This window comes from Drosophila melanogaster, chromosome 3R, assembly GCF_000001215.4.
Source record: "Drosophila melanogaster chromosome 3R".
Taxonomy (NCBI): Eukaryota; Metazoa; Arthropoda; class Insecta; order Diptera; family Drosophilidae; genus Drosophila; species Drosophila melanogaster.
The window spans coordinates 20,168,391-20,179,554 of NT_033777.3; the positions used below are offsets into that span (position 1 = coordinate 20,168,391).

Sequence of the window (11,164 nt, forward strand, 5' to 3'; positions counted from 1 at the left end):
TCATTCGCTTGGGTGAGAAAAATTCATTGAGCGTTTTTAGATGAAGCGTGAATATACCACAAGGCTGAGGTTTATCAAAGATTCTGCGATTCACTCGGTAATTGTAAAATTGTAAAATGCAATTAATTAAACCAAAGTGGATTTATGCTTTGAAGCGAATAATTTGCTAAGCTGAGCATTCATCACTTATGCTATGGAAGAATTTAAAAAAGAAAATCACAGATTTATGTGTGCCAGGTGTGAAAAGATATGCACATTCACGCCCTTTAAAATTTGTTTATGTTTATTTTGAGTAGATTTTATGGAGCACCTTGCCTGAAAACTTAAACTTGAACTTGGCCAAATGTCTGACTGGATAATTAAATTACTCTATCGCAGAGTGCAGCGAAATAAACAAATGAAAGCCTTTAAACTTTGTTGTGTTTGCTTTTAGCCAAATTATCTGGTGCTAAAACTTTGTCATATGGGAAAAAGTTTTAATGTAATTGCAAAATGATTTTAGTTTCACTAGATTTTCGGCTGAAATAAAAAAAATGAAATGGCTTTATTGAAAGTTTGGGAATATTTTTGAGAGTGATCCGCACTTATTGCCAGTGGGATTAGGTGGAGCCCACACAAATATGTATCTTTGGGATACAAGTATGCGCTTTTGACTAAGCATAATTGCTGGCAAATTGCTTGAAATTTGTTCTGCCAACCATGAAAGCGAAAGGGAAACGACTTCAATACCAGATATCTGGCACACTTCTGTCTGAGATAATTCTCAATCTTTTTTTTTATTTCCCTCCACTTTTCACGCGGTGACGTCACAAAGAGTTTCCGCCGGGCATCCGCGGTTTGCATCTAAATTTGCTTTTCCCGCTCCTTCCCTGCGTCACCATGGTTTTATTTCGGGCGATTTTGGCATCGGGCAAATCTATATCTGCCCGCTGACGTCGACGTCGACAGAAGCGGCAGCGGCAGCGGCATTAGCCTAACCTAAAATCGTTTTCAGCATTTTCGTAAATTATCTTAGGCCAAATGGAAAACTGTTTCAACAAACCTGCGTCAGTTGAAATTTGTGTCTCAAACGCGCCACACGCTAATTTGCATTTGCATTTCACTTTCAAATCTAATAATTCACAATGGCTGTAAGTTCCACAAGCTTCGTAAAGGATAATTAAGTGTCCTGGGTGTATTAAATTAAATCGAGCAAATTATTATTATAATTTGTATTATTGAGTATTTGATACATTTTGGATTTTTCTCTAAGAATGTCCGAGTATCAGGCTTAATTGAATTGCCAATTTCCTCATTTTGGATTTTTCGTTTCCGATTTCTCTTTCAAAGTGAAAAAAGCCTGAAAAAGGCTGCCTCACAAAAAAAAAAAAAATTGAGCTGATATAATTGTTTATGAAATAAAATTATTCAACCGTTGATAGTAGAAAAGTCACGTAGTTGTGAATATACCCATTCAATTAATATGCACACTCGTTCACAGAGAGGTATCAAATAAAACGAAACAAATAAGGAAATCAACAAATTAAAGTGAAGCGAAAAAAGTGCGAAGTAAATACAAAATACATTTTTGAAAAAGTGCCAAATATCAGCATATTCATTTGTATGAAAATGCTTATTAAAACAATATATTGCCCGTTGATTTATGCCTTTATATACATTTACGTACGTTTATAAGCAGTAATCAGCTCACACAAATGCATAAAGCAATCAGTGTTTGTATGTATTTATAATTAAATAAGCAATTAAAAGACAAAATATTTAATTGCAAACAGCGCGAGCGATTTAATTAAAAATTTCTTAAATTGGTTAAATATTTAAATAGTCAATTAACATTTGGCCCAGACATATATTGTGTGGATTATATACATATTATCCTACTTATTATCCTACATTGTATAACCAGATCCTGATGCCAGAGGCTCATGTAGAGTTTTCTGGCCAAGTGATTTCAGCTACGCCCACTCGCAGCAGCTGCCAGATCATAATTCATTCTCATATATCGCGTATTTGTGCTATTTATTTCCCCTATATATTAAAATAAAAAATCACTTAGTTGACAGTCTGGCCGGGGGATGACAAATGCCCTTGGGCCATTGGGCCATTGGGATGCCCGGTAGTTAACCAGCCATTAATTCCCATCGAATCGATGGAAAAGAGTGGCCTCCATTTGGTCGCAAATCACTCAGGACGCAGGACTTTACAATTCAATACAAACAAATTACGCATTTCATGCATCATTCGGTATTCGGCATTCCTTTTGCACTTTCGATTCATAATTAATTTGCGAATTTTCCGCTGTTGACATTTGTCTCTCAATAATGCTGACAAGTTTTTGCGACAGACAGTCAAAGCCACTGGGCCATAACTTTGTTCTTAATTGAACTTAATTATTTGCTGAATTATGCGGAGTGATGGCACAGATGCATAAAAAAACATTTGGCGACCGGTGTCTTTGGGGGCCATTGGATTTTTTTTTTGTTTCTTTGCTCTTTGACTGATTTTACTTTTTATAATTAATTCCCGCCGACCTGGTGACAGTTTGTGTTGCAAAAACTTTCAATTTATGAATACAAATTACGATGTGATACATTTTTTAGCAGCAGTGTGCATTTATTATGAATGTTCAGTATTTTTTTTTTTTTGAACGAACGCCATATGCTTATAATATATTTTTTAAGTCCCCTTTTCTGTGTAGTATAGTTATAATCATGACCTTTTTTGGTCACTCCGGACTATGACATATTTTAATTAATGCATATATATTTGCGGGTTTTGATTTATTGCATTTTTAAGGAAAAATTCTGTAATGATGACTTCATGCTTTAAACAAAATTTGGAATTTCGAACAATTTCAATGTTTATTGCTGCGAAAAGGCAAACTGTTGAGCCAAAATATCGCCACTAATGATCAGCCAAAAACCCAAACAATTCGTTGACGAGCGTCTGCCGCTTTCTTGGCAACAATGCAAAGGCCATAACCATAAAGTCCAAGGGAAGACGCGAAATTTTAATGCACTTTTGCATAGCTTAGCTCGTCTTTTACAATCCCCTCAAGGCCACGAGGCGGCGTCTGTAAAAAATAAACTTTTCATAAGAAATAAATGATATAAAACAGCAAACAAAAAGAGACCGTCTGATTGTCAGCCCCCTTGTGTTTGGGCAAAATGCTCGTTTCACTTGGTTAATATTGGCCAGCATCCGCCAATTGGCAGCTGGCCAAATGACAAATTGAAATAACAGCAGCAAAATGAGCGTTTATCTTCATGTGCAAATGAAAATTTTTATTTATGCCAGCAGCCGGAAAAAGGCAACTAAAAAGAGGGCGCCATTCAGCCAAACAAAAAATCACCGCCCAAGTCGAGGGTTATTTGAAGGTCAATTTAAAGCAACAAAATAAATACATGTTTTGAAAAAATTTCATAAAAATTAATACTTGTTTAAGGACGAAGATACATTTCATTTTCTTACTTTTAGTCTTACTTTTTTCTAGTAAGTTCAACGCATTTCTGAATATTTTTCAAATCAATTTGATTAAACTCACGGAACTACTAATACTAAAAATAAGTCAAGTTGTATTGATTGCCATGATACCAATTAGGAAATAGCTTATTAAATAATAATACTAATAAAATAATTTATATTTGAATAGATATCTATAAAAATAAATAATAATAATAATAAGTATAATTTATATAAGTATAAATAAATTACTGAATTACAGATACTGAAACATCCGTATAGGGTCGAGCTATAAATCGTCCTTCTAGTGCATCCTAGTAAATCATTGTACTCTAAGAATAACGGATGTATTCGCCACATGTCCTTAAAGTATTAAAGGTCTCGATAGTATTTCCCCTACGTGACTTTTATTCCCAGATTGTCGGTCTGAAATGAACTGGCAGTATTGGCACTGGCTGACCACAATCGATATCACTTAGCTGTTCATCACCTATAAAATGATTTTTTTATGCAGCGACCTGGACATGGGGGGTATACAGAGAGAAAAGAACCAACTGCCAAGCGGCCAACCAGATAAACCAATTAATAATGAGAAAACAGAGCCAAGAGCCAAACGTGAAATGCAATTCTATCAGAAGATCAACAGCAACAACAACGCTCTCTGGTTTGTTTGTACATTCAATTAAAAAAACACCTGAAAATATATTGAAATAAAAAAAAAAAAAAAGACGAGAAATAAACTCGTCTTCGAAATCGAATTGGAATTAAAGCAATTGCGAATGCAAATTGACGTACAATTCATTAAAATCCCCTTGGCTCATTGGTTGCCATTAAAGCGTGCCGATGGCTCGGTTGCCGTCCAAGCTCGATTTTTATACTCGAAAATATACACATACTCGTATTTACGCATAAATACATACTTTAAATAAATAAATAATTTCCCTCCCTGGAAATATGAAAATGCCGTTGCCATGAGCTTGGATGTGCAACAGACTGTTGTGCAGCTCTCAAATAATAACAATAAATAAAATGGCAAAAGTAACGAATATTTAAAATGCAAAAAGAAGGAAAAGTTCAAATTCGTTATAACCCGTGTAATCATGGCTAGAATTAAAATATAACCAGGTCTATCAAACTTATTTTCTTTTTCTATCCCAGTATTGAACAAGCTTCTTTAACACCTTTTTCGCTGGGTAGAACAAAAACATGCATTATGTTAGTAAAATTAAATGGCATATATTGTATGTTCGGCTACAATGTTATTGGTATTGAATGTTATTATTTTTTAATGTTTGCACTTTGTGTGAAATTTGACATTTTGCGGGCATTTTGGTTTCGACCAAAAAATTTATACGATTCAGAACGCCTGGCCACAAATCAAATGACAGCTTAAAACGTACAAACAAAAAGCCGCAATTGGCCGGCAAAGCAATAAAAATAAAATAAAAATCGCCACGAACAATGGACGATAAATTAGCAGAAATGGGCGAAATATTAATGAGCCTAGATGCATATAAGCATCGGATTTCAATTACGAAAATATTTCAGTTTGGTAATTGTTGCACATAAGCACTGCTGAACACGGGATAAATATTTTATGCGCGAATATACAATAGCATTGTTTTTAATTAGCAATACTTGTTCTGGGGTCAATTAGATTTGTGTTGGCGCTGCCAAGAGGGCACAACAATATGGAAGTTGGTTGAAATTTCTTTGACAATAATCAAATTTAAAGACCACAATTCAGTTTGTTTGAATGAACTGTGCGACGGCAATTGACCCCAGAGTGAATTTATTGCCTTCACGTAAATTTCAATTAAACAGTTAGTGGCTTTCCCTGTCAACTGTCCCATAAAATGCTCGAATGAACGGACAGGACTCGCGGTGTCGGAATCAAAATTAATTAATTGGAAAATGAATCTATTTCTGGCCGGCGCTCTTCCAGTGCCGCCTCTGTTCCGCTTTGTTTGTATCTGCCTTGATTTGGGCATTTTCCAAATGGAATCACACGGACGTAGGACACTAAGCCCTCATGCTGACCCTTGAACTCTGTCCAATCTGCGCCGGGGATTTGGCCTGTTCGCTACTCGACAATTTCATGACCCTCCTGGCTGGCCTTGTTTGTGCCGCAATTGTCTACTATTACAGCAAATTGATTTGCCTGGCACTTAGCAGCAGCTATCTTGTTTCAACCGCCTACGTCCACTTTTCCACGTTCTAATTTCCCATTTTCCGCCGTAGCCACGCAACAAGGAACAGGAACAGGAAGTGCTCAACTGGGTGTTCGCCGTGATTGGCGAGAAGGTCCCCAGCGGGCAGTACGAGGACATTCTCAAGGACGGCATCTGGCTGTGCAAGCTGGCCAACAAACTGGCCCCCGGATCGGTGAAGAAGATCCAGGAGCGCGGCACCAACTTCCAACTGATGGAGAACATCCAGCGTTTCCAGGCAGCGGTCAAGAAGTACGGTGTGCCCGAGGAGGAGATCTTCCAAACCGCCGATCTTTTCGAGCGTCGCAACATCCCCCAGGTCACCCTCTCCCTGTACGCCCTTGGACGCATCGTAAGTATTACCCAATGGATGGATTGATTATAAATCTCTTTTTTCAAAATAATCTGAATAATTTTTTCCCTATCCGCAGACGCAAAAGCACCCCGAGTACACTGGCCCCACACTGGGACCCAAGATGGCCGACAAGAACGAGCGCAGCTTCACCGAGGAGCAGCTCCGTGCCCACGAGGGTGAGCTCAACCTGCAGATGGGCTTCAACAAGGGCGCCTCGCAGGCTGGACACGGTGGTATGGGCAACACCCGCCACATGTAAGGCACCACCATCCCAACCGATCCCGGAAAGAAAAACACCACAACACACTCAACCACACAAACACCGAAATCTAATTAGTTCAAACAAAAAGTGGGTTTTGTATCTCGTGCGTCATGGCGCATGATTTAAGCAGTGCCAAGCTCTAAATGTAATTTATATAATATGAAACAAATAAATTAATTAATTTTAATATAAATATCAAGTTGTTATGTTCCGCCAGTCTGCGTGGATTAGCATTATGCTGTTGTTAATTAGCGGCCAGAGTTGTGCGATTGCCGGCAGTTAGTCGAGCGGTTTAAGTGGTTTTCCCACCGCATTCTATTCCCCCATCTCCTCATCAATTCCATCCAGGTGGGGGGCCATTTCCATTTGCTCACCTCGCATGAGACACCTTTATTTCTCTGTCAGCGACTGTGGCTCCTTCGGATGCCGAGGCTGTTGCTCTTCCGTTGCCTGGTCCACCAGAGATTACACAAATTACAATTTCAACGCCTGCACTGACAGCGATAAGCATAAGAAATGTCAAGGCCATTTGTATTTCCATCTGGGCTGGTGTGTGTCCATAGGGTATGAAAGACAAAGACTCAGGTGAGTTGGCGAAAAAAGGGCCTTGAAAGTCTGTTTGATTTTCTGTGCACGGGGAGAAAATATGTGGATTGATCCTATGAAATTATGGAATAATAGACAATAGTATACACTATTTTAAACATTTTCTGATAAATACTCAGAAGCCATTATTTACATTAAAGGTAAATCTATTATTTTACAAATCTTGAGATATTTTTTGGAAATAAAACAACATATTTGAGAAAAACCATTGCGTATTTATAGTTTTAAATAATATTCTTTAACGAGACCGATACGAGTATTCTCCAATCATTTTTTGAATGTGTCGTTACCTTTGGCATCCTTAAGCTGCAGGCAAGCAACGAACTGCGAATATAATGACGGCCACTGAACAAACATTCGAGCAACCGAAGAAAAAGGAAAAACTTATCAGACAGACAGTCAAAATGGCGAATGGCTTTCTGTACGTAAGTGTGTGCGTATCTGAATACTTGCTAGTGTTTGTGAGTATGCCAATGATCAGACAAAACGGAAATAGGATGTGAGGTGGTATGGGTGTGTATTGGGGGTGCGTGTTTAATTTCCACTTGTCGGGGTAACAGAAACGAAAACGAAAACAAAAACAAAACACAAAGGGACAGACGATGCGCTAGTGTGTGTGTGTGTGTCTGTGTGTGTATTAAATGAAATGGTCACTTTGACAGTCAACTGACAGCCAGACTGAGCTTGTGTGCGCAAGTGAGTGTGATTGTGTTGCTTATGCGTGAGCATTCCCTACTCCATTAATTTAATTTTATTTATGTTGACAATTGCTGTAACAAACACGCATGTCAGCATGCCCACAGTGAGCTAGGGGCCATGGTCACAGAGGCAGGGCGACATTTCCATTCAGCAATGCTGATTGTATTACAAATACTTTGCAACCCACTGCCCTGCACAGACGCAAACACACACATCCACATACACGTTTCAGTAGGAAAGTATACTCTAATAATGCAATTTATTGGCAACCGTACCAGCACAGTTGACAATGACAATTGTTGACTTTCCCTTTTTAGTCGTTTGCCGTTCATGGTCCTTTATTCCATTTTGGTTTTTTCTGCAGCTTATGCATTCCACTGGGTGTTTTGTTGTTTCATTGAATATATTTAATTTATATTTATTGTGGTCAACATGACAATTTATTGTCATTTGTATTTATAGCCAGCTGAATGCTTTTTCATTCCCGGCATTCCACTTTTTTTTTTCAGCCTCGATTTTCCCTGGAAAGGTACTAGGATTATTATTTATTTCAGGCTTCAATGGCATTGATTTCTATGTTTTCTCTCATTTTTTTTTTTGCACTAATTTGTGTAATTGCTCGTAAACGGAATGCGATTTTTGTTAATAACGTCAATTAGGTTAAATCCGCTTGAAGTTTTTATGATTCATTGTACGATTTTATTGGCATTTGCCCTTGGCAATGATTTATTTCACCAAATTCATTAATAGTATGAGCAAACGAATTATGTTTTTCCTTTTAGCATTCTAAAATTGTTACTTTAGCTAAATTTCTTTGAATTTATCTCCTTAATTACCCAATATTGGCTATATTTGCAAGCAATATTCTATGACCTAATTGAGTCAAGAACGATAAAAGGATCAAAAATGAAAGCCATGGGGATAGAAGGCATTTAAGCAGTGGCAACTGCTATGATTTTCTTTATTGTTATTTGGCCTGAACATGCAAGCGCATTTATTTTGCTGTTGACCAAGTTTCCTTGCCGCGAAGCGATTCGGTTTAGTTTCGGCTCGGTTTCAACGGACTAAGTTGTACAACATATTTCTACCTAATTGCGGAAACTTTGCAACAATTTATAGCTGCATTGCAGTGGCTGGTTTCCCAGACTTTCCTTCCTTGTCTTCCCTCACTGACTGCGGTTAACTAACTAAATGAAAGAGTTGATATTGGGCATAAATTTCGCAAATGGCAGTAGGTGAACCCAAACATCCAAGGTGTGCCAAAGGTTCCTCCGCGGCTTTCGCCCATCTGCAGTCCAACTTTTCGGTCACTTCAAGCATATTTCATGCTCAACTGCACATAACACGACTGTAAACAAAGCATCCTGGCAAATGACACTAAAACCCAGCGCATTAGGTCGTCCTTTCTCCTTCTGAGTGCCGGCTTGCCATCTCTATTCCTCTTGCCACAATAATTGCTGCCCAACCGCTTGCTGCAATCATAAACAAGCCAAAGCAGCAGCAGCAGCAGCAGTAGAAGCAGCCACGGATTCCGAATTCGAATCCGTTAACCAAACGAAACAAACCGGAGCACGGCAAAGCAGACTCCGGCAAATGCCAGTTGAGAGGCGTAATAACCAAGCCCCGAAACCGGACAACAACTAACCGAATAACAAGTGGTCAGACGTGTTTGGATTCCCTGATTCTCAGTAGTTTTGGAAAAGTATAATAACAAGAAAATTTATAAAAATATCAGACATTAGCTATCTTAAACTTAAAATAAATAAAAGACAAAAATTTCCTAAAATGGTTATTATTTATAAATATTTCAAGTACTTGTTATAAGCTGTATGTTTGTATTTCGAAATATTTTCTGTTGTCTTAAACACAACACGAAAAAACAAAAGAAATGTTTTTATATGAACTTTTGTAGAGTTTTAGAGCGCAACATTTGTAATATGCAAGCTGTTTTTGAAAGGTAAGAAATAGCTTAAAAATCTCTAAAAGCTGCATACCACTCATTCTTCAGGTCTGTGGTTCCCTTACAGGGTATGTAAGTCCTGAATTACAAACAAGCTAACAGACTTAGTGCAGCTGCTCGATTGCTTGCGCTAAACACACACACGCGCTGCCTGGAGCTTACTTTATATTTATGCGGATAGTTCCTCCGGGCGGCGGTCATTAAGATGCAGGGTCCTTGCCGCCCTGCTCGTCCTTGCTGCCTTCCTCTGCTTCTCTGCTGTCAGACCGAGGATGCAGCGGAAAATGATTTGTGCGGGGCATAAACTGCGTGAATTCACAGTACAAATTGACTTGTTACAAAGCGAACAAAAATTCACCTGCCACACCGGGAATACCTTTTTGGCCAGCAGCGGTATTGAGTGGAATGGAGTGCCTGTGCGGGTTTGTAATCAGCTTTTGGCCCTGGATCCTCCACCTGCTGCACTTAGCCACAGCTAATCCCAGTTCGAGTTTGGGTGTGGTTTCCCCAGCCCTGCCGTCGGCCATAAATCATGAAATACTTTTGGTTGGGCATATTAATAACCGAAAGACAGTCGCTGGCTTGATTTATGCACGGCGTCGGTTTTTTCAATATCCTCACGCTAAGATGCTTACCTTACCGCTCTTACCGTTTATCGTTGGCATTTTTCTGTCGCCCGCATGTGTCAGATTTGGTTGGAATTTATACGTTATTCTCAGGGAGTAATATCTAGGGATTATGCAATTGACCGCCGAGTAATTGATAAGTAAACGATCAGTTATGGGATCATTTGCCTTACACATTATAGTTGTGGGCAAAATAAAAACCCAATTATAGTTAATTACCATGCAAAACTAAAGCTCTGCAAAAAAATTTCCCAAAAATTTTATATATATTTTGCGAGGAAAACCAACTAATTACATTCTGAAGACCCCAACTGAACAAAACTATAAACTATGGTGCACCCCTTTCCTTCCCCATTTAGCAGCCATGCGAACCGGCGCAACGCGGCGTATACGTAATCTGCATTTTGCGACGCTTGCCTGCGCAAAAAGTTATCGATTTAATTGGTGTTAAAATTTATGCGCACCAAAAATTGTGGCAGGCAATCCCTTCTCACTTCCCGTCCATACAAAAACTTTCCGAAATCCCTGCAAATCTCCCTACCAAAGCCATCAAAAAGCGTTGCGCCAACATTTTTCAAATTATAAAACGAAATAGTCCTTCATGGTAGCGCAAAAATTTGATATCCTACAGTTCACACTCTTCGATTATGTATGCGTATCGAAAGCAAGAGCTGGTTTGATTTTTAATGTGGTCAATTTAATTATTTTTAAAAGTTGCATTATTGTATAGTTAGCTTAAAAAATAAACAATACGATATCTCACATATTATCTATAAGTTACTATATTAAAGTACACAAACAAATTGTAGTGCAAGGAATCTCGGAGTCAGTACTCTAAGCTACACAATTTTGAATACCCTCTTGCCAACTATATCAAGTGGCCTCAATTTACAGGCCGTGGGTGCTAAAGTCCATTTTTTGGTTAAATAACTGAATGGTAAGTTTCGTAAATGTTCATAAATTTGTGGGCAATTAACAGAGAATTGA

General features: G+C 38.4%; 1 protein-coding gene across 1 annotated transcript; it reads left to right on the forward strand.

Annotated features, from left to right (window-relative positions):
* The first annotated feature begins 1,044 nt into the window (after positions 1-1,044).
* CG5023 (uncharacterized protein) lies at positions 1,045-6,482 on the forward strand. The gene is made up of 3 exons (NM_142610.3): positions 1,045-1,130; positions 5,701-6,021; positions 6,101-6,482. Exons 1-3 carry the CDS (start codon positions 1,125-1,127, stop codon positions 6,281-6,283), a joined length of 510 nt encoding a protein of 169 aa, NP_650867.1. The 5' UTR covers positions 1,045-1,124; the 3' UTR covers positions 6,284-6,482.
* Positions 6,483-11,164: the final 4,682 nt, after the last annotated feature.